Raw genomic sequence first — 24,456 nt, forward strand, 5'->3', positions numbered from 1 at the left:
AACAGAAGCCTGCCCCCGTCACAAAGGGCCTTGGGCCTTGGCTCCTGAATGTCTTCCTAGGGAGGGCCCGCTGGTTCTAGACATCAGACAGCTTGAGCTGTCCTATACCCCTAACGGTGACTAGTCACAGAGGGCCAGAGCCAAATGTCACCCTCTGCATGTAAGTTATGTATAGTAATTATTTTTCATAACCATGGAACTTTGAAAATTAGCCAGAATTCTTTGGCAAAAAGTTACACAGGGCAATTACAGAGGGAAGGCAAGATACATTTTATAGGACGGAGTCTTCCTGAAAGTGAACAGCATGAACTGATTCACAAAGACTGAATTACTTTTCCTTCCAAGTAATGAGAACTTTTTCACAATTCCATTCAAAATGCAAAGAAGTATCTACATTAACAACCATACCCATTTCTTATCATCCAGAAATATCACATGACATTTAGGTTCAAAAGATCATGACTGCTCTCCAGGCCTCAGAGCTGAGGGGAAGGATTCAGGAACTGTAGTCAGAAGGCCTGGATTGAGTACTGAATCTATCACCAAGTGGCGGCAACCTTGACGAGACATCTCATCTCTCCAAAACCTCATTTACTCAAAAATTAAAAGTAATACCTATGTCCCAGCTAGCTAAGAGAAAATTATAAGTTTCGTATATGTCTAACTCATGTTTTGAATACTGCAGAGCACACTACAAAAATAAAGCATTATCATAACCATCAGATATTCACAGTAAGAGAAATCTGGGCACAGCACACATTGTTTTACAGTAGTAAACTCATTTTAAAAAGAAAAGTGGACAATAGAAATCGAAAAGGAAGAAAACACATGTGCAAACACAAAAAGGCTTTGTCTTCAAGGTTGGAAGAGTTCATTATTTAAGAAAACAAAAACAAAAAACCAAACAAACAAAAAACAACCATAACAAAACTCTAATGTGAAAATGTATATGAGAGAAAAGTCCTCTCCTATGGAAAAACTGACAAAGTTTATGGTATCCTACATTAGTTCGTGTAGCCAGAAATGCTCAACAAATATCACCTTTGCCTGTAATATTATTTACCTCATCATCTGAGCCAAGTAAAAATGTATGTGAGCAAACAAGATTTCTCCCTTTGCTGAAGGGATGCTGGCAGAAATCATTATATAAAACAGCAAAATTTTCCAAGTATGTGAAAGATTATATGTACTGATGGTAAATTAACGAAACATAAACCCACCATTTTAAGGACTATATAAATTAAACAGAGTGGGAGAGATTAAAAAGACAATCAGACAGCTCATGAGTTTCTCAAAAAAAAAAAAAAAAGTTCACACATGTGAATGAAACATAATTTGCCCTTTGGATAGAGGTGGACTGCTTTAGATAACATAGCTTCTAAGCTTACAATAAACCAAATTAATACAGTAAGAATACCTTCAACTGCAGGTTACTTGATAAAGAAAGGGACTCTGTCCTGGAGATACTAAAATCTGGTTCAGTGGTGGTCTCAAAAGAGTCCAATTCATCCCCACTAGGAATCCCAGTTCTTGAGGAACTCTGAGACACTGGAGTGTAGCAAATGCGTGACTGCTCGGAATGCCCTTCCCCTTCACTGTCGGCGTCCAGGGCATCGAGGCTAGAACTAAAGCACAGAGGAATTAAAACAATCATGTAAGCCAACAGACTGACCAACGGACTTGCTGGTTTCTATTTCTCTCCATTCAAATTCTCTCCTTGGCAGAAGGTGCAAAGGATACTCATTTAAAACGTTTCTAACAAAATTTCTAAGAGATTTTCAATTTTTATCCTCCCCCCACCCAAATCTCCTCCTTTTTAAATAAAATGTTATGTTTCCCCAAACGAACATTTCCACCTAGCAGAAGCCATTGCAAGTACTCTAAGAAACAAAACCTGGTGTAAGTTAGTACTATCCTGTTTGTTTTGTAAATGTAATTATTACAGGCCCTAAGTAGTTACCCTTCGAATATTAAAACTGCACAAGAAACAGAACCCCATGGTTGTTTGGGAGGCCTCTGGGGGATGGCAAGTGAAACTATGCAGTGGGGGACTAGAAAGCTCGGGCAGTGAGACATGTTCAAGGACAGACTGCAAAGGTCTCACATCCGAGTTGATGGCAAGACCTGAGTCAACATGAGTCAAGTGGGCTCCCAAATGTGTCATGTTAGATTATCATTTTTAGAGATTTTAGCTGAGCAATCCACCTCAGAAACAGGTAGTACTTCTGCTCAACGACCGCAGTTCTTTCCTAATTTAACTTTAATAACCAGGAAATTAAAAGGAAAGAATGTGACCTTCCACATTCCTGGCTCATTCCATAACATTTACATTTTAAGCCACTCAAATTCTAAGGCCAAGAGCGTCCACAGGCATGTGAATACTGGATGCATTTTTAAATGTATTTTTCTTCCATTGTTGCAGCAAGTTCTGGAGTTAAAATTTTAATAACACCACAATAAAACCATCTTGATTATGAAATATGATGCAGAAAGTGAAACTCTGAATTAATCCACTGTGGTTATTTTTCTTAAAAATCCATAAGCTATTTAGTGCCCGCTGAATATCCATGTAATAAATTATGACACTTGCCAAAGAGACTATACTACACATGTCTCTAATCCCAACACTTAGGTTACTCTCTGGGGCACCAGCAAACACAGAAGTGAAGGCTCCAACTGGCATCACTGAGGATTTCCAAAGTAGGGTCCTTCTCCTTTCAGAACCCATTGAAGGACTTTACCTTGGCACCGAGCAGAGAACAAACTAGAGGTGGACCTCACACTCTAATTCAATACATGAATGTTGAAGTCCATAAAATTATTTCTCATAAAAAACCAAAGCTTAGTGTGAAGAAACACCTTCTGGCAAATGCTGGTGCTCTGAATGTTACAGCAATGTAATTAGAGATATACTAAGGTGCTATGTAGTTTCCTTAATTCAACGATAGTCTGAGAGTAGACAGAGCCCTCAGGGGTGGGGGGGGCGGTGGTTGTTAAAGGTCTGCTGATGCCTTGTGCCTCTGTAGTTGTCTTTCAGCTTGTGATCTTGTGATGTGTCTTTTAACTTTGTTAATACAAATAAATATTAGTTCAAATGGTTGGCTGCCTGCCATCATATTCTAACTAAACAAAAGTCTTTCCAGTTATATACAGCATTTCTCCATCACTGTGAGTAAATGCTAGAAGTATCAGGGATTATTTTATTTTGCACACTATACATTAAGACATTTCTTTAAAAAAAAAAAAAAGATTTTATTTTTAAATAATCTCTACACCCAAGGTTGGGCTCGAACTCACAAACCTCAGATCAAGAGTCACATGCTCTACCAACTGAGCCAGCCAGGCACCCCTAAAACATTTCTTTTTCTACCTATTTAAATGGGCTACAATTTTTCCTAAGTTAGTAAGCTAAGATATTTGGTATCATAAACCATATTCTTCAGGATTACCTCTTGGTTCTCGTTTTACAATACCATTTTTCAAGATCCCATTAGTGAAACATGAAATCCATTGTAAGTTGTGACCAAATTTTTCTTTTACAATAGTATAGAATAGAAAATATAAGAATTCATTCCACATGTTATTTCATAAAACATTTATTTAAATTTTTTGTATATTTATGTGGTGGGGTGTCATGGTGTGATAAGCATTTCTTACTATGAATGTTGGTAAAACAAAAAAGGTTTTCAAAATATAAGTTTTAGAATGAAATAAACTGTTCTATCATCTCATTTTCTTCTTGTTGTTATGCAGTTTAAAATAAATGTAGCTTTGCTTATATTCCCCTTGTAGCTTCTCAAAACATCAAAGTTTCAGTAACATATGGTTATGTATTGTGCATATTTTACTTTCACCAAAATGTTTTAAACCTTAGAAAATTTAGGGTTTAGGCCTCTGTGTTAACCTCAGTTTTTATTGTGTGCCCCCAAATTTCTCCTTCATGAGAAGTTCCCAGCCTCTCAGCCCCTCAGCCTCTTCACGGTACATTTCACTTTGAGTTCATTATCAATCATGTTACATGCTCCAAGCCTGACACCCACTGAAGGAAGAGTCCCACTGCCATCCCAGGGCCAAAATGGGGCTTTCTTGGATCATAAGGCCTTTGTCCTCATTCCTACATTTTCTGGAGGAGACAGAACATCTTTATTAGATAATGCCAAATTATTTTCCAAGGTTATTACACAATTTTCACTCCTATCAACTGCATATAAGTGTTTCCATTGTATACATTTGCACCAAAATATGGTAACTTTAAAATATTTGCCTACCTAGCAAGTGTACAATGTTATTTCATTGTGGTTTTCCTCTATTATATCTTACTTTCAAGTCAAGGAATGTAGGAATCTGAAAGGGGGCAATATTTTGATGTAGAGATAAAAGTGGGGGGGACAATAAGATATAATAAAATACAGTTTCACAAGTCCAGCTACAAGGTTCTTTGATCTTCTACACTTCTCTAGAATATAGCACCTTACCTTCTTTTCTTCAGATGACTTTGTTCCTTTTCAAATCCATGATGACCAAAGGAAAGATTAAAATTGGAAGCATATGAACTAGATGGTGATGGGAAGGACTGCTGAGCTTCAGTATTTGAGGTCACTTCATTGTTCTCACTTAGTGGGTATTTTCCATGGCTGGTTTCGGCAGCAATGATATGCTTGCAGTTCTGAGGCCCCAGAGTAGAACCCATGGATTCAGGGCAGGCGTTTGTAGTGATTCCTTCTATATTAATGTAATTAATATCCAAATCACCAACCTGGTAGTTGAAAGAAAAATATTTGCTGAGCAAAAGCAGGAGAGATTGGCTGAACTGAGAATAAAATTTTCCCAACTGAACAAGCTTCCACCTTTTTTACCTTGTTTTGTTTGTTCTTGTTTTGTTTTATGTAAGCAGAGAATTCTTTCATGATGTTTTTGTTCACTTGGCTGCTATCCCACCATTCACGAAAGGAAGAAGACCAACTGAGTGCTTTATAGAGTTGTTCTTTACTACGAAACCAAAAATGGACTATGCTTTTAAGATTTTGTGAGCCACTGACTCAAAAGGGGATATATTTTAAATACTTGAGCAAAAACTAAAGAGTAGGCAGGTTTATTTAGAAAGTAGTTTATTGGAATCTGGATAACTAAGGTAATGGTGGTCACATAAATCTGACTCTCAAAAAAAACAAAACAAACTACAAACTAGAATAAGAATAAAACTGCCTAAGATGAATGGACTTAACTAGAAAACACAAAATGCCCCAAACTTCAAATTATCTGTAAATAATAAAATTAACACCAAATCTAGCAAGCAGCCTGTTATACTGCTGCCATAAGCCTATGTACAGAATATAAGTGGTCTGGAAAATTCTGCACAGCAGAGAAAAGAGGGAGCTAATGGAGGGTCTAAGACCAACCTAAAATGAGCACTGGAAAGAGAAAGTGCAGCCTACACCTATGAAAAACAGTCCTTTATTTAAGGAAGGGGATTAAAAATATCGGTGATCTGAGGTGGCAGTCATCAAAGGCATCACTTCTGAGGGAGAAGACAGTAACAAGAAAAAGGATGACTGGTGACAGGGTAGCAAAGGGAGAAAGAAGCAAAAGGGGAAAATGTAGAGTCCTAAATCTTCATCATCATAATAATTTACTATGACAAAAACAATCAAGGAATGCCCAAACCAGTGGATGAGAGTCAGCTGAGTAACAGGAGATGTACAGACACTCAAACTCTCTTCCTGCAAGACACTTAATACTTTAAAAAGAAGATAGTAATTTTACTGAAAACAAACTTGGTAAATCAAAGATAAGTAATGGGACAAATTATTTTCCTGTGCCTCCTGATACAATGCACTGAGAAGGACACAAACATCACTTCTGTAATAATCCTGCTTACCAGACATAGCCTGAATCCAATCATGAGGAATTACCAAACAAACCAAAATTGAAGGACATTCTAACAAAAACAAACAAAATTCTGGTCTGTATTCTTCAAAACTATTGACTCCATAAAAGACAAATACTAAGGAACTCTTACAAATTATAAGAGACTCAAGAGATAGGACAACTAAATTTTCTTTTGCTACAAAGAATATTGGGATGATTGGCTAAAATTGAGTAAGGTCTGCAGACAGTTACTACTATATTAATGGTGATTTCCTGATTTTGGTAACTATAGATGCTTAGTAAGAGGATGACCAAGTTTTTTAGGAAATATACACCATGAAAGACTGAGGGATAAAAAGGCACCAAATTTTCAATTTGCCTGAAATGGTTAATATTATATACTTAGTTTCATCATTTGCATGTACAAAAACATACTATTCAGAGTATAGTTAAGCTAAAATATGATAAAATATTAACATTTGGGGAATTTTTATAAAGAATATATATGTATTCTTTGTACTGAATTATATAGGCTTGAAATGATGTCCAAATAAAATGAATTTTTTTTCAAAGTAGTTTATATGACAGAGTAATTTTCAAAGTAGTTTCTACCACGTATATTTCCTCATTAGGTAGGTTGATAACTGAGAATTCACTGGAAACAGCATCACAAACAACCTACCAATTTTTTTACAGTTCTGTGCCAGGTTGAGGCAGAAGAAGGAAATGAGACAAGAGTCTTCTCAGATACTGATAGCAACTGTTTTAAATATGCAGAATTTGGACTCATATCATCCTTGTTATTCAAATGGACATAGAAACAGTAAAAGAAATACTATAACTATACTACACAGACAGAGTGAACTTCATTATTTGTATCCATACTTTTAGTTTTATTTCTGTTTTCATTGCACAAATTCAGCAATCCTCTGCTACATTTCAGTTTATCAATTAGGCTGTTTGAGTTCTCTTGAAATGCATGTTTCACGTTATTAAAGCAATACTTACCTCAAGATATTCCGAAACAGAAATTATATTCTAACCTCATCTTTGGTTTGGGAAGTTTTGCAAGTTTAATGTATCTTAGAGCACAGTATTCCCCCATGTAATACTGAAGCATGTACAGTTTTAGCTACTTGAGGTAAGTGAAATATTTGCAGTATTCACTGAGGTTTAGAGCAAAGAGATAAGGATACAAGTAGTTCACTTAAATGTTGAGAAAATACAGCAAGCATTAGAATCAGAATGTGGCTAGAGCACACCAAACCCAATTGCCCTGTATCTCCAAAGAATGTCCCCAAAACTCCCTATTTGTCCTAACCTCTGCTTCATCCTAGATTTCTCTAAGTAGGGCTGACATTCAGCATGCCAAAAAAACTATACCAGGTATTTACAGCTGATGTCCATTCTGACTGGTCCCTCTGTCATCCTGAATATCAGCCCAATCTATACCTTTTATACTATGCATTTGATGTAACAATGTTTGGAACAGAAAAGGAAAAAACCAAGATATTTGACTCAAAGGGTGAAATTGAGATCTACTAGACAGAAAAGTTTATATCACAGAAAACATCCCTAAGTAACAGGGTACAATATATGCATAATAACAACAACAAAAAGGGTAAATTTCTTTATTGCTCAGTAAGCATATATATGGTGCATCTTATATGGGGGTTAGGTTTGGAAGTCTGTGGAGAAGGCAAAAAATTATGTTTTGTCAAAATTACCCTTGAAAATCTCTAAAATCATCCATAAAATCGTATGCAGAGCATAGAAATCTTCAGATCTAAAACTATGTTTTAATTTTTATAAATATTAAAATTTGAGAATCGCTGAGCTAGAGAAAATAAAGGATAAATCCATATATCGACGCACATGCAAACCACAAGCCTCTGTGAGATCTAACTCACAAACCTCTGTCAGAGACTGGGTGGGGCATTCTAAAGGGTTCCAACTTCACTGTAGTATAACAACATTCTCTTTTTTTTTTTTTTAACATCATTCTCTTTTAATATTAAAGCTCTATAATCTTAGTATATGTTAATAGGCGTGTTACAAGGATTAAAGAAGTAATTTATATGACAGCATTACATGGGGCTGGCATCAAGCTCTTGCTCATAACTGTTTGCTGAATTTGAATACAAATATTACTTAATCAGGTCATGTACACAGTGTGTTTTGTTTTGTTTTGTTGAAAAGTAGAGAAGATACTAGCTTCCCAATTGTCACTTCCTATTTTGGCTCCATGCAAGAGCTCACACACTCTTCTCACTTGACATTGTCTCAAGACCCCTCCCTACAGTTCTTCTAGGTGGGGTAACGAGTGCTGTGCATGAAAGGAAAACCTAAGTTAAGTGCTCATATGATGAGGCTCCAATGGAGCATCACCAGGGCCACACTTAGGCTGAAATTTTCAGAGCAACACAATGATGACTATAATTCTCATTTACTCAGGTTTTGGAAAGAGAGCAAGATCCCTCTTGTAACACCCGTCACGCCTTACCTGATCTATCACCATACAGTTAGCATAAACTTCATCACCGCCATTCAGCACACCAGAGAGCCGGCCTGCAGCAAAGAATGTTGGGGAATGCTTAGATTTTTTGAAGACATCAAAAGACTGATCTAGAGGGAAAATGACAACAGGACAGAAAAAAAGTAGATGGAATTTATTTTACAGTCAAACTTTACCTTCTTTTTTTTTTAGATTTTATTTGTTATTTGAGAGAGAGAGAGACAGAGCAAGAGAAAGAAAGAACAAGCAGGGGGCAGGGGCAGAGGGAGAGGGAGAAGCAGACTCCCCATTGAGCAGGGAGACCAACGTGGGGCTCCATCCCAGGACCCTGAGAACATGACCTGAGCTGAAGGCAGACGCTTAACCCACTGAGCCACCCAGGCATCCCAAACTTTACCTTCTTAATCGAACAGTTAAAAAAATGCAGACTGCATTTTTTTAAATGTGTTCACATATTAACATCTATGTGCATGTATTTTCTGTTCTACATCCAAACCTTCTCAGTTATCTAAAACCTAAAGAATAGTTATAGTGTGTGCCCATTTCAAGCACCATTTTTCCAATCATAAGAGATTTTTTATAAAATCATTAGATTTCTTTTTTTTTTTAATTTGAGAGACAGCATGCGAGAGAGAGAGCACAAGCAGGAGGGAAGGGCAGAGGGAGAGGGAGAAGCAGACTCCCCACTGAGCAAGGAGTCCAATGCAGGGCTCGATCCCAGAACCCTGGGATCATGTTCTGAGCTGAAGGCAGATGCTTAACCAATTGAGCCACCCAGGCACCCAAAAATCATTAGATTTCTGCTTTCCATTTCTAATAGATAAAACTAGAGTTCATTCTACTTTATCAATAACTTGGAAGCATTTGTGATTGTACTACAAGCCTCAGGGCCACTGCAGTGTTCAGGCTCCATACCCTTTACTAACGGACCAAAGACAGTACACAGTCTAGGAGTTCTGAATGAATATGCATACTCTTACAGAGAATGTTGCTTCTTTTTTAATTATCGAAATGTTTTTGTTTGTTTCTATGTTCTCGGCTTTGTTACAAATAGATGAGGTTGCTCAAAGTTGAGTTCCAAAGAGTTGAGGTGCTACTGTATTTGTAGGGAACAGGAAGTTGGAGGCAGGAAAACACATGGAGCCAGAATGCCTCATTTCCTGAGACTTTGGCTCAATACCTTTACAGAGTTTCCTCATCTATAAAAGCAGATTTTCATGATGCTTTCCCTGTCGTGGGGTATGAGAGTTAAATGAGTTCAAACATGGAAAGCACTAAATACATGCCTAGCATTTAGCAAGAGCTCAATAAATATTAACCGTCAGTGTTACTACATTTTGTTATTAACAGTTATCTCAAGCATGTTCAATGTGAGGTTACTGATACTAAGAATATGGTGTTACTAACACTATCAGTATTATTAATACTATCTTAGTGTTATAGTAATAGTAAATTATCAGCATCTGTAAATGACTTTAGTAGGGTGGATTCAAAGGTGTGCTTGTAGCAGATATCATCCTCCCTGACATTACAGCATATGTTCTCAAGGGGACACAAAAGGAATAGCGTTGCCTCTGTTCTATCAGAAATAGCCCTAATCTCACCACCCGTCCAATCTATGTCATAGCATAAAAGCCAGGTAAGCCCATGGGAGTGAATCAGAAAATGAAAAAAGATTAGTAACTGTTGGGCTGATGTACTTCTGCTGGAAGACATTATAAAAGTTACAAAAATATATCAATTGTATGAACCAAATGGCATTAGTTTCAGATTCTGTATCTTAACCTACCTGCTGACCACAGAACACCAAAATGAGATTTCATCGAGCTTCTCAAGTAAATATACAGTGTAAATGGAAACTATTTTCTTATATCCATAATGTCTTCTTTTATCAATTTATATAGCTAGCACTATGACAAAGTCCACAAATACTTCACAAGTATGACCTTTATGATCAATTACTATATATTTTCATTGTAATTACACAAAGTAAAAGCACGTTCCAAAGATTATAAATCAAGAACCTGACAAAATGCTTTCAACATGTTCTGAAGAAAATATGTGCTTAAATGTCATTTTATAGAATGTTTGAAAAACAGTCATGAATAACTCAACATGGCCCTCTGAAGCATAATTAATCTAGTTTAAGTGCTCTACAATGGTTTGGTTTTTTTTTAAGATTTTATGTATTTAAGAGAGAGCATGAGCGAAAGAGAGTGCGCACAAGCAGGGGGGGAAGGGCAGAGGGAGAGAAAGAGCAGATGCCCCGCTGAGCAGGGAGCCTGATGTGCGGCTAGATCCCAAGACCCTGGGATCGTGACCTGAGCCGAAGGCAGATGCTTAACCGACTGAGCCACCCAGGCACCCAAACTGCTCTATGATGTTTTAAGTTTACACACTATAACACACCTGGCATTTCTGCCATCACAACTGGTAACTTTGGCCAAGCTGGGGTTTAATTTATTTTCTGTGTAATTTGATCAGTGTTTTAGAAAATGATATAATTTGTTAACAAAGATGGGTCCCTAATCCCTTATCTCCAATTCTGAAATCTAGAAAGCTCTGAAAATCTAAACTTTTCTTCATAAATTTGGTTCATAAACATATTTGGTGCAAAATTTGACATGAACCACATGAGGCCATGTCTAGTTTTTATTTACCTCACCTGGTGTGAATATTCATACATTTTGCTGTAGAAATACTACCACACTGGATGATGGCATTGCCAGTCGTATCGTATTATAAGCACTATCCCAAAAAGATCTGAAAATTCTAAATTCCAAAACAAATCTAGTCCCAATAGTTTCAAACAAGAGACTAGATTTCTATGTTATTACAGCAGATATTAGATCAATATTTCCCAAGATTTTATCATTCCTCTTCCAAATTCACAATTTTGCCATATCTACTTACTACCTGCATTATATTCTCTAGTACTTGTTTTTAGATTGACCCACCCTTTTTTCTTTAAATAAAATGAATTTTAAAAGAAATACTTTATCCTCACTATAAACAGAAAGTCAGTATTCCCTGTCAAAACTGGAAGAGAATTATACAGACCAAACCAATGAAACCACCTTCTGACTGAATATAGTTGCCAATCAAAGCTGAGAGTCTACAAGGGCTGCTTGTTCACTGTCACGAAAGGAGATTCAGAAAGACTGGAGGATGTTAAAGATGCAGGGGGTTGCGAAATGAACTTTCTCCTTGAATCAGCAGAAAGATCAAGAATAAAAAGAAAAGGAAATACCTGCCTTCTGTGCGATTCAATGTCAACGAGCATTAGGTCGGGATACCAGCTTCAAGATCGACAGTGCCCAAAAGAATTTACCCTACGCTTTGGGAAAATTGCCTAGACCATGTCATCATCCTGTCACTTAGGTAATGACTCCACTGAGACAATCCATCTTGTTGGCAGGGGGGACATTACTGTACAAAATCACAAGACAGTGGTGACAATGGAAAAATCTCTGTCTCCTCTCTAGATCTCTCATCCATAATCTACCACGTAAGATTTTCTGGGTCACTCAGAGCAACAATTTATAAGATTGGTCCAAAAGGCTTTTTCAGTAGAACTCTAGAGCATTCATAGCCTCCTCTTGCCAAAGGATACCAAAAGGTAATCAGATCTGCAAGTGAACACAGATGAACAAACCAGAAGATGACAGCCTTCTAAGACCTCCACTCCTTTATTAACATCAACACTAGTCATTGCAGTTAATGGGCTTCCAACCAGCAGAATGAGATTTATTACAGGAAGAAAGTAAGTCTTCAAAATTACTTTCAAATAATCACCAGATACATATATTAAATTGGCTAATTTATCTTTGTCTCCATCGTTCAAAGAAAAAGAAAAAAAATTCAAAAAAGCTACAATGGCTTCTTTTAAAAAAAAACTAATCTTATCAAGATTTAAGATATATTTCATTACTTCCACTTTAGTAGCAATTAAGTGAAAAATAATTGCCAAAAAAAAAAGAATCCTTCAGGCCCTTTCTCAATAAGCATATACAGATAACACGCAATAAGAAAATCAGCTCTTTGTCTTAAATTATGCTGTTTTTAAGACAGTTTTCCCTAGCAAAAAGTTAACTTTACAGTTCTGTTGATAACATTTATTTTTAATATGTGGTAGACCCACATTTCAAAGGCAGTATAAAAGGAACCAAAACTCAACTGCCACCCAAATGGCTGAAATTTTTACATCAGTGAAGAACAATGCATTGTAGTCATTAAGAGCTAGGGCCCTGGGCTGCTTGAATTCCCAGCCCTACTTCACCAGCTATCCGCTGTGTGACCTTGGGCAAGTTACTTAACCTCTCTACACCTCCATTTCCTGATCCATAAAATAGGGATGATAACATATCTCATAGGATTATCCCAAGGATTAAGCGATTTAATATTTTAAGTGCTTGGACATCATGTGACACAAAGTAAGCCCTATAACACACTTGCTATTATCATACTAGTAAATGAGGTTGTCTAGTTTTGATACTTCACCGTAGTTTTGCTGCTTTTATCAAATGATTTCTACCCTGGTTAGAACTTTACATGTTTCAAACCAACCCTAGGAAAGTGGAATGCATAAAACATTCCATGTGCTACACGAAGAGCTTTTAAAATGTAACTCTCTTATTTCAGACCTAGCTCACATTAGGACATTTTATAAAGTCCATCCTGGAAATGGTAACCGAAAAACAAAGTCAAACTGCCCATAAAATTTACCTCCAGCAACTCGAGGATGAGATCTCACGAAATGGGAGCGATTATAACAGAACCAACAAAGAATAAAGTCAGACAATCAGAGACAGTGTTTCCCAAGAACAAAGGGAAGATTTGAGAAACGAGGATGTTCCAACATGATCAAGCGGCCTCGGGCCAGGTTCTCACTGCAGAGTGAGTGCCTAGAGGATAAACAGCAGCTCCAGGGGATCCCCAGATCTCCTCTCTCCCATTATGCTCATTGCTCTGTAATGCGATCTAAGGAACTCTACAAGGACTCCCTGAAGCAAAAATCTGCATCGGCGCTTCTTTGCTACACTAGATGCTTCGGTCAGGTGACAGGAGAGACAACTGACAGTAAATGTATTTCACCCACAGAAAGAAGGAGAACTAGTGACGGGGAGAGGGAAAAGCAGCTGCAAGTACCTCCCTTTTTTCCAACATTCACAACTACCTCCAAATGGGCAGGAAACAGTTAATAGCACCGCTCAGCCTAGGGCCTCTGCAACCTGAGTTCCGGTGAAATCCAACCCTCCCTCCTGAAGCTAAGGGCCTTGCAGCTTAAGGAAAATGTGGTCTATTTGCCTGGTTATGTAAGAGACCCACATCCAGACATAAACCAACCCGGCTAGGACAGCCTTTTGCAAACCTGCTGCTGACCTGGTTTGGCCCGCTCTGGGTGCCAAGCTCGCGCCTGCCAAAAGCAGGGGAGGGCCTCTCAGTCCACCTATCTCTTTACAATGGCAGGGCAGCTTTGTTTGTTTCTTTCATTCATTCATTCAACTGTGCTTTAAGCCTAGCAGGCTATGAATACAGAAGAAGGATTTATGGAGAATGACTAACCACCACAAGATGAGTCGAGAATATTTTAGAGTTCAGTTCCGGGCGCTCCATGGAAACTGTGCCCATCACAACCTAGGGGTCAGTTCTCCCCACTAACCGTATGTGCCCTAGGGCAGCATTTGATACTGAGATGGCTCCCTTTTCCCCTTTGCCTCCAGGACACCTCTCTCTCTCTGTCTGGCCTTTCCTTCTCAGTCTCTGTCATCCTCTCAATTTTAATACAGGTTGCGGTGCCCCGGGATCGATCCTCAAATGTCCCTCTTTCTCTCTCCCTCCCTCTCCCCACATTCCCTGGGTGTCTAACAGCCCAGCAGCATATACAATTGTATGATGATGACTCCCACAGTCCCAGAGTTTCATATCCAACCCAGACCTCCCCCCTGAATCACAACCATCTCCTTAACATCTCCACAGAGTTGTCCAGCAGCCACGAAAGCAAAACACAACTCCTGATTTTCTCCCTTCTGCAGATGCTCCTCCCCGTCAACAGCAACTGTCTCTCCCTGGACTGACCTTGACTGTTCTCTTTCACAACCAAACGAATCCACAATCTGACCTTTTCTTACACCTCCACCCACTGCCACGCCAGGGCAAGCCACCACCATCTCCTGCTCAGACTACGGCAAGACCAATGTCCCCTGACTGTTCTCCTTGCTGTCGCTTCTCTGCCCTTGACAACCCATTCTCCACAACATATACAAGGCAATCGTGTTACAAAGAAAATCAAATCACGTCTTGCCTTTGCAAAATTCTCCAGAGGCTGCCCCTCTCATTTTGGGTAAAAGCCAAACTTTACCACAACCTACAGTGTTTTACTAAAATGGTTCTGGGCCGCACTTTTAACATGGGTAGTGTGTGTTTGAAGAAGGTGTTTCCCCACACATCCAAGCAATTCTGACACCAACTGGGTGTCCTACAATTCAACTCAATTCTGACACTTTCTACCCAGAGATAACATCAGATTCCACAGATTAAGGGTTTAATCCTACAAGACTACCCACCCCCACGTTCGGATGCCAGTCACAAGTCCAGGTCGTTACCTGTATTTCTGACCAGTTGGCTATAAATTGGTAGAGACCAATTGCCATGACCCCATCTCCTTAGGTTTGATTCATTTGCTTGATAGGTTCAGAGATTCAGAATAACATTTTACCGATTAAATTACTGATTTATTTTTAGAGGATATAACTCAGGAACAGCTAGATGGAAGAGATCCATAGGACAAGGTATGAGGTGCTTCCATGCTCTCTCAGAGTACAATGCTTTCCTAATACCTCCTCCTGTTCCTCATCCAAAAGCTCTCTGAAACCTGTCCTCTTGGTTTCATTATATACACACGATTGATTAAATCTTCAGCCATTGGTGATTGAACTCAAACTTTAGCCCCTCTCCCCTCCCCAGAAGCGAGGGTGGGTAAGACTGAAAGTTCCAACTCTCTATTCACATGGCCAGTTCCCCTGGCAACCAGCCCCCAATTCTGAGGTCCAAAAGTCACCTCATTAATATAACAAGAGACACCTTTATCATACTCATTACACAGGACCTTCCAAGAGTTTTAGGGAACCCTATACCAGAAACAGGAGAAAGACCAAATATGTATTTCTTATTATAAATCACAATGTCATACTTACATAACCTGCCCCACATCCACCCTCACCCAACCTCTCTGAAGCCTGCCAATTACTCTACTCCAGCCTCACTGGTCTTGCCGTTCTATGCCTCAGGCCATTTGCACTTACAGTTCTCTCTACCAGGATTGTTCTTCCCCTGGACATCCTGATGCTTTGCTTCCTCACTTTCTTCAGCTCTCTACTCAAATGTTATCTTATCAAACAGCCTCTCCCAGGCCATTAGGTATATAAAATAGCACCTCACCTCCAAGACCTGCTTTATTTTCCCTTATGCCATAGATCATCACCTAGCATCGTATGTCTTTACTATATATTGTGTTACCTTCTACTAAAATGTAAACTCCATCAGAACAGCGAGTTTGAATACTTTGTCCACTATATCCCCAGGGCCTAGAGCCATGTCAGGTGCATAAAAGATTCTCAGTAAATACTACCTGAAGGAGTGAATACTTTCTCATCAAGAACAGAAACCTCGTACAGGGTACAACTGAGACTATTACCTTCTGGTCTGACAAATTTCCTCAGATTCTGGAAGTGTTCTTGTGAGTTGCCCAGCTGTTCTTGCTCTACTCCTGGTTGTGAAGGAAATATTGCTTTCTTATGCAACACATTTCTGTGTTTTGCGTTCTTAATTCTTATTTCTCATTCATCCATTCATTCGTTCTCTTTTCCAACATGTGCTGTGTGACTACTGACTTAGTCCCTTAACTTAGTCAATGGCTTCCCTACGAAAGCACTCTGCTAGCCGGTTCAAAGCATTTATTTTAATAATTGAGCTTACTGAGTATCCCGTTTGAACTAAAGAAAACGGCATCTGAGCAATGTCTGGTATTCTCCCATCAGGAAGTTTCATTATTGTGCTGCGCTGTGACTTGCGCCTACTTGTGTCGGTTCACTTCCTGGGCCCATGCTCTCCGCCTCTGGAGATTTGCGGCCGGAATAGGACAGTTGTGAGTCCGGCTGAGAAAATGTTCATACAACAGTAAATACATGATCTCGTTTTGTTTAGCCACACGACACACAAGATAACAGAGAAAGACAGGACAGATAAACTGAGATGTTAGCTGCTACCTTCCAGGTGATGGAATACAGGTGGTATTTAATTTCAACTCTGGGTTTTCTAGATTTCTAACCACCACCATTTTTACATGTAAAACAAAAGAAGAAACAGGTTGTGTCTTCAAAATGTGCCTCCCATGTGAAAGACCAGCTGTGGAATCTCAGGCAAAATACCAGGTAATCAGTAAATCAACCGTATCGGATAATACCTGTGTAGACGCATTAGCTGGGAATGTTTTATGCAAGAGTACACAGTATTGTTTTTGCCCATCTGCCAGCCCTCCTCTCCCTCACCACATGAGGTATTATCATGTTCGGCCTGTAGACACGAAAGCTGAGGCCCAACGAGAGTGATTAACCCACCGATGTTATTAAGTGTTAGAATCAGAACACAAACAGTGTTGACAGAGACAGCCTTTCTCAATGCAGCACACTATCCCCAAATTCCCAAATTCAAAGGGAACTTTTGCCAAATTCTGAAATTTAAGGATAGTCCTTTCTGCAATGGTCTTGGTGTGCTCCAGGAGAATGAAAAAAAACTCACCCTCACAAGTGAAAAGGAACGTTTTCAGGGATAAACTGTCATTTATCTCCTTGTTTATTCTTCCTCTAAGTTTCTCTTAGGATTTTCCTGATATTAGTCTTGGCCTGGAACATCTCTTGGCCTCACTCTTCTGAGTTGGACTGGAGGTTACAGAGAGGATCCATCCAAATTCCAAAATTATCCCCAGCCCAGGAATTTCCTGTGGGTCATGTGTAAACTGAAGTTACTCTGAAGATTTAAGTGTACACCAAAACATGTCTGAGAGAATCCAGGGAACCTCTGTCTCCCAAAATAGAATGGTTCTAACATGGACCCAAATGCCTAATTCACCCTCAGAACTTGCCTCACCCTCCTGGGATCCTGTGCAAGAAAAGGGAGCCCTGGGGTGAGAACAGTCCTCTTGACCAGTTCCGTTAACAGTAACAGCTGAGGGCAGAAGTGAAGGGATTCCAGAAGTGTTGAGGTGAAAGCTGTTTTTCCAGCTCTCTCCCTCGGAACAGCAGCTTAAAACCCCTTCTAAATAACAAGTTACAACTTGGTACTCTAAAATCAGATCCTAAAAGAAGCCCTATTCTGCTGTTTTGAAAGACCTAATTATCAAAATTATCCAAGAAGAAAACAAGCCTTTTCCCTCATAATACACCGGAGGCACAGGGGGAGGTGGGGAGAAGGGAGAGAGCAAGAACACAACGTCCTTGGAGAACAATTTTCTCCCACATCTTCCCAAGTTCTCATTCCTAATTATAGTAGCACAAAGTAGCCTTCGAGATGACATAGGTTTATGTGTGCAAAAGGACTCCCAAATATGTAAGCAACTGTTTCCCTCCTTTGCTTCCCCCAAACTATCAAGGAGATGTTCAGTCATGTGTTGTATATAGACTTGTAGTGATTAGACTTAATTAGCAATTCCTTTCCTTATTTTTTTTTAAGATTTTATTTATTTATTTGAGAGAGAGACTGAGCTAACGAGTGGGAAGAGGGGCAGAGGGAGAAGCAGGCTCCCCACTGAGCAGGGAGCCTGACACGGGACTCAGTCCCAGGACCCTGGGATCATGACCTGAGCTGTAGGCAGATGCTTAACCAACTGAGCCACCTAGGCACCCTCCTTCTTTTCTTTTTAATTTGTTTTTTATTAATTTTTTTTAAAGTAATCTCTATGCCCAACGTGGGGCTCAAACTCATGACTCTGAGGTCAAGAGTTGCCCGCTCCTCTGACTGAGCCAGCCAGGTGCCCCAGCAATTCCTCTCCTCCTTGATGCAGCTCTCTAAGGCCTCTATCAAGTTAGTCTACAGAGGGAAACAATGAGCAAACTGAAGGGGAAAAAACTGGCACATTCTACAAACACCAGAATAGAAGTGAAAGATCTCAAAGAAACTGGCGGGACTTTGACAAGACCATTTTTGGCGACTGTAGACAAAAAAAATATATAAACTGGTAGGGAAGATATTCCTGGAGGTTGTCATCACAAGGAACCTTATGAATAATTCATATCCTGCAGAATCTTCTAGGAAAACACGACCACATAAAAATGATTGTATTCAGTTCAAAAGTCATAAGGAGCTCCCATTCTCCAGCACCCATTTGTAGAGCTATGTGTTTTTACCCCCACCCCTTAATATCTTAAAAAGTAACTGAGTTCTACTATTGACAAGGAACTATGTGAAAGGTTTCACTTTTTTTGAGGGATAATTGACATTAGTTTCAGGTTAGCAACAATGATTTGAGATTTGTATATATTGCAAAATGACCACAGTAAGTGTTGTTAACATCCCTCATCCTTGTGATGAGAACTTTTAAGATCTACTCTCTTACCAACTTTCAAGTAACTCTCACTTATTTTTTTGTGTCCTCAATAAGAGCATGTGGAAGGAAGGGAGGAATGATGAAAGCCAAGCAATGCCTGGCATTCTTCCAAATTGTTCTCGGTTTCTCCTGGTTGGGAAACTCTCCTGAATCCCGTTCCATTATCCTGAGCAATCCTGGGCACCTGTGTGTACGTTAGTATGAATGAGAACTGGATAGGATACCAGTTACAATTCTTAACCAGGGTTTTCATTGGCAGGGACAACAGAGATCAAAGAAATGAGACATGTGGTTTCCCTGCCTGGGGGGAAAAATGTGATAGGCCAGAGCTACTCTGAAGGTAGGTGGGCTTTTTGTGATTCCATGTGGGGCTCTGTAGGAGACCACCTAGCAGGCTGTCCCACAGCATCACGAGGAAAACCACAGCTGGGAACACTTAGTGGGAGAGTAAGTTCAGGCAGCAGGGCGAGGAAGGGCCAGCTTCCCAGGCTGCTCCCGGTTGCCTAGTGGTGAGAATGGGTCCCTAAGATCCCACAGGCCTGTGAGAAGAGTAATAATGACGGAGTAGAGTACTTGTGGCCTGCCACGGAGCCCACCATGGCACCAAGGGAAGGACCCTGTAGCAGATATTTTTAGAGAAGCGCCTGAGCCAGCAGTCTGGGACATAGGTTCCAAGTTTTCTATAGTATAACAAGGGTGAGGCCAAGTCAGTGAAGGAGAAATCACCAGGAGAAATTCAGACGAACACCAGGGAGAGGATCCAGTTGCCCGATGTGGGTCACAGATGTTGTAACACCCCAAAACAAAACATTCGTGCCTCAGGGAAGAGCCCAGGCCAACAGATCTGCCACAGACACCAGGAGGACCCACAGGCCACTCAAAGATGAGGCCTCCTCCTATCCACCACCAATTGCGCCCTACCCTCACTGGAAAATCACATTCCATACCAGCTTGGCCAGAAAAAGGAGGAACACGAAGACGCTGAAGAAACTGGATATTTTACTGAAAAAGACTGAACGGTTACCGAAAATAATGGTTTTTATTATTGCATCAGACCAAGCTTAATGCATTAGACTAAAATAAACCCTTTCCCCTCCCCACTGCCTGGAGTATAGGACTTTATAAGAAAGATCAGATCTATTACAGACAAAATAAAAAAATAAAGGCAAAATAAAAACTATGTGAGTGTAGTGTGAGTAAATTTGTACCACGATACACTTACAATATTTACTGCCTGCTTTCTGTTATCCAGGCAGTAGAGGTGTGAAAATAGGTCATCTAGGCTCTGTCTTCAAAGAATTTAGTGTCTTAGGGTGAGACACTCAATATTAGCTGTGATGCACTAACGAGGCCACTATTATAAAAACATGCAAAAGCCAGAGAGGCACAAAGGATAGAATGATGAACTCAGGTGCACATCTCTGTTTACTGCAGTATTTACAATAACCAAACTATGGAAGCAGCCCAAGTGTCCACTGACTGATGAATGGATAAAGAAGATGTGGTATATTTATACAATGGAGTATTATTCAGCCATAAAACGACTGAAATCTTGCCATTTGCAACAACATGGATGGAGCTAGAGAGTATAATCCTCAGCTAAATAAGTCTGTCAGAGCAAGACAAATACCATGTGATCTCACTCATATGTGGAATTTAAGAAACAAAACAAATGAGCAAAGGAACAAAAAAGAGAGAGAGACAAATCAAGAAACAGACTCCTAACTATAGAGAACAAAGTGATGGTTAGCAGAGGGTAGGTGTGGGAGGATGGGAGAAATAGGGGATGGGGATTAAAGAGTACATTTATCATGATGAAAAAAATAAATTTAATTTTTTTTTTAAGAAAAAGCATGATGAACTAAGGGCATTCAGGGAAGTTTTGCAGAAAACAAATAAACAAACAAACACCTTTAAGCTTCATCTTACAGGACAAGCTGGAGACTTCTAGTCAGAAGTGGGAGCAATATGCACCTGAATTTGCTAAAATAAAAATAAAAGGGGGAGAGAGAAGACTTACTGAAAGCATGTGAGGACATGTCACAGAACCACAGGAATTTAACACCCAAGCCTTGAGAGGGAGGCACCTGGGCAGCAACAGGACCTCAGGGAACAGAACGAGGGCCTGGAATCTAGCAGGACCCTACCACACAAGTGCTTCTCTCTTTACATGTTTGCAGCGTTTCCTCCTACCACAGACTGCTTTTTCCCAGCAAATGGCTTCCCCTCATGCCTTCTGGCACTGCCACTCATGAAGGGAGACATGTCCTTCCAAACTCCAGTCTCAAGAATCCCAAGGCAGGACTCTGATTGGCCAAGGAGGGATGCTGTGATTGGCCCCAGCCGGAGCGGGATGCCCAGCCCACGGCACCCAAGAAGGCAAGGTCGTGTGAGAAGGTGGCAGCATCATTTGGACCTATGGCCAGAGCAGCAGAGGGGTCCCCCTCTAAACAATCTGAAAGCTGTTCAGCAAAGGGCAGGAGGATAGTAGGCAGACAACAATAATCATCTAGGCCGATGCAGTATTTGGCATCTCTCTACATTTCCATAACACCATGAGTCAACAGTGTATGAGCCTGGGTTATTTTCCATCACTTTGATACACTCTATGTATGTCTAACTCTGCCCATTTGCTTGGAGGGAACCACCTGCCTATTCAAACCCTACCAGTTCACCACAGGCTATTAAAATGACATCCCCTTTTCAAACTGACATTCCTCGCTTCACCTTGAACTTCAACAGTAATTTTTCCTAATTTCTCCTATGGGATTCATCACTTTCTGGCTTAATATATCTGAATAAACAATTATTGGTTCTTGCCCCAAACTGGAGTGGTAGGGAAGAGCCCCTGAACATGGGATAACTGGAATAGTGCCTTCCTTCCATTATAGGGATTAAGGTAGAAATACATCTTGCCCAGGAATTTAAGCTGGCAAAAAAAAAAAAAAAAAAAAATCAGTTTCACATATTTGGCCAAATATTTGTTGAACTAAAGGGAGCCCCAAGGGGTATGTAGCCTTGTTGTTTGGCAAGGGGCTTATAGTCTGCCTCCTTTCCTCTGCAGACCAAGGTAGATTTCCAGGCAGAGTCAGAAATCAGAACTGCCCTGTTCTCAAGGTAAACACTATCTTCATTGTGAGCCAACAAAATCTTAGCAGGTATGTCACCTTGAAGAAAATGTTTCTCTTCCTCAATAAGGATTTTTGTAGTGACTTATTCCCCCTACGGTGTTCAGGCATCCTTTGGGGGAATTCTGGAACTGAATACACACATGTACATGGAAGTCTACATATGTGTCCAATGAAACTTCATGAAAGAAAGAAGGGAAAACGTGGAAGAGAACAAGTAAGGCCACGAAATAAAAGTAACTCACCTTTGAAAATTATCATTCAACCTTCTGAAATGTCATCATACTTTAAATACTCGCTGTGTCAGGGGATTATTTTTCAGACTATGTACCTGCCCTCCTAAATGAGCTTACAGGAAAGGCCAAAACAGTGGTCTGATGATTCTCATCTCCATTCCCAGCAAACTCAATCCCTCTAACTTGACCTTTCTGAGACAAACCTGTGAACTTTCCAAAACATACTGAAAGCTCTCCCATCCCATCCTTTCTCAATTCATCTTGCCTCTTCCTCTCCTCAGCCAACTACCCAGCGCTGCGCACATCTGTCCATCTCTTCCTACCCAAGCGATGATGTGTGGCAGGACTATATACTTAGGTGTATGGATCTATCAAGACAGAGAAATGGCTCTATCACTTTACTCCTCCAGAATTTTCACTGCCACCTCTTTTCCTAGTCAAAGATTCACAAGAGAGGGAGAAGCTAGGATGGTGAGACAAAATGGCACCTTTCAAACATAAGTAGCTACCCATGAAGTTCATTATCCCTTCCCTCTACGAAGAGGTGGTACAACATCCTGGGAAGAACGAAACCTCTCAAGTCAACATCCTGGTTGTAGGACTTGCTCTTCATCTATTGGTCTTTATCTTGGACCACTTATGTCCCTACTCTTGGGCCTCAGAGCCCCCACCTAACAAATGAAGGTGACGACCACATCTATCTAACATACACATCTTTTACAAGCTAACTCATATGAAAAACACCTTATCTGGATGTCACTCGCTTACTCATTCTCCTTCCTTATTCCACCATGGTAACTGTTCCTTGATTTCCTGGCATGGCCATAGGAATCACTTTACAACTCGCTGAGCTTCAGTTGCCTCGCTTAGAAGACAAAGGAAGTATCTATCTTACAGAGTTATTTTGAGAATCAGATATCCTATATGTAAAGTGCCTACCACAGCTTGGTAAACAGTGGCTATGATGATTAATAAAGCACCACAAAACTCTCATTTTGACTACAGCTACACAAGATGTGGTACTACCTAAGCTCTCCCAGGTTATGAAGTTTTCTGTGAGGCGCAGCCTCTTCCATCAAATACAGACTGGTTTTGCACCAGCACATGGTGGGGGAAGGCTCTCTTCCACACTCTCATCAGAGAGGCACAGGATGTGAGCTGGAGCAGGCGAGAGCCACAGAAGTTGCCTAAGTGGATGAACGGCACTGGGTCCTGATGATTTATATTAAAGAATGCATTTTGAAGACTGAAGACTAATTATGGTTAACTGAGGTAAGTTCCAACCCCTGCACTTTTGAATCTTTGATTTACAAACATTAATTTTTGTGGTTCAATCTCCTACTGAAACCAACAAAACAAAAGTCCAGGCATTCCTGGAGTCTCTGAAGCAGAACCGTCATGGATGCTAGCCCACCCCAATCATTAACCACAAGGCTCCCAGTACAGCCTGTCCTGAGGCTGCCCATGGAATGACAAGGGGCAACTTTTGAGAATCCCAGGATATTTCTGAGGCAGCTTGGTTTTAAATTCTTTCACCCTCTGCTTATATCACATTCCCTTCTAGACATGGTCACTTCCAAAGGCACTGTTTCTAAGTTAATCCTTTTCCCTTCCATTCTGACAGCATGGGGATAAGAAAGCACTAGATTCACTGTTTAGTTGACGTAAGTATTGGTGGGTTTCTGCTTAATCTAGTTTTCCCCTTTTTGCCAAACCCTCTCTATTTTCACATCTCTTGAAACAAGCCAGCATTGTGTACGTGTATATGTGTCTATCAAAGAGCAGTGATAATAAAGAAGGATGGGGTATTTTTTTTTTTTTTTTTTTTTTTTTTATTTATTTGAGACAGAGAGAATGAGAGAGAGAGAGCACACGAGAGGGGGGAGGGTCAGAGGGAGAAGCAGACTCCCTGCCGAGCAGGGAGCCCGATGTGGGACTCGATCCAGGGACTCCAGGATCATGACCTGAGCCGAAGGCAGTCGCTTAACCAACTGAGCCACCCAGGCGCCCAGAAGGATGGGGTATTAAAAGACAGAATACTAACAAGGGGGATCAGGACAAAGGAAACATATTGTGAATAAAAGAGAATATTTCCAACAAAATATG

General features: G+C 40.1%; 1 protein-coding gene across 13 annotated transcripts in view; it reads right to left on the bottom strand.

Moving 5' to 3' along the window:
- ARHGEF28 (Rho guanine nucleotide exchange factor 28) overlaps positions 1-24,456 on the bottom strand; it is a 306,584-nt gene that overhangs the window by 88,808 nt on the left and 193,320 nt on the right. For all 13 annotated transcript variants that reach the window (XR_013445747.1, XR_013445748.1, XM_036080795.2 and 10 more), the window contains 3 exons: positions 8,372-8,493; positions 4,476-4,756; positions 1,418-1,625 (listed from right to left, as the gene is read on the bottom strand). Coding sequence is in view for 11 of the 13 variants with exons in the window: in XM_036080795.2 (XP_035936688.1) it covers positions 1,418-1,625; positions 4,476-4,756; positions 8,372-8,493 (611 nt within the window). In the remaining 2 variants the exon portion in view is untranslated. The remainder of the gene's footprint in view (positions 1-1,417; positions 1,626-4,475; positions 4,757-8,371; positions 8,494-24,456) is intronic.

This window comes from Halichoerus grypus, chromosome 2 (genome assembly GCF_964656455.1).
Source record: "Halichoerus grypus chromosome 2, mHalGry1.hap1.1, whole genome shotgun sequence".
Lineage (NCBI taxonomy): Eukaryota > Metazoa > Chordata > Mammalia > Carnivora > Phocidae > Halichoerus > Halichoerus grypus.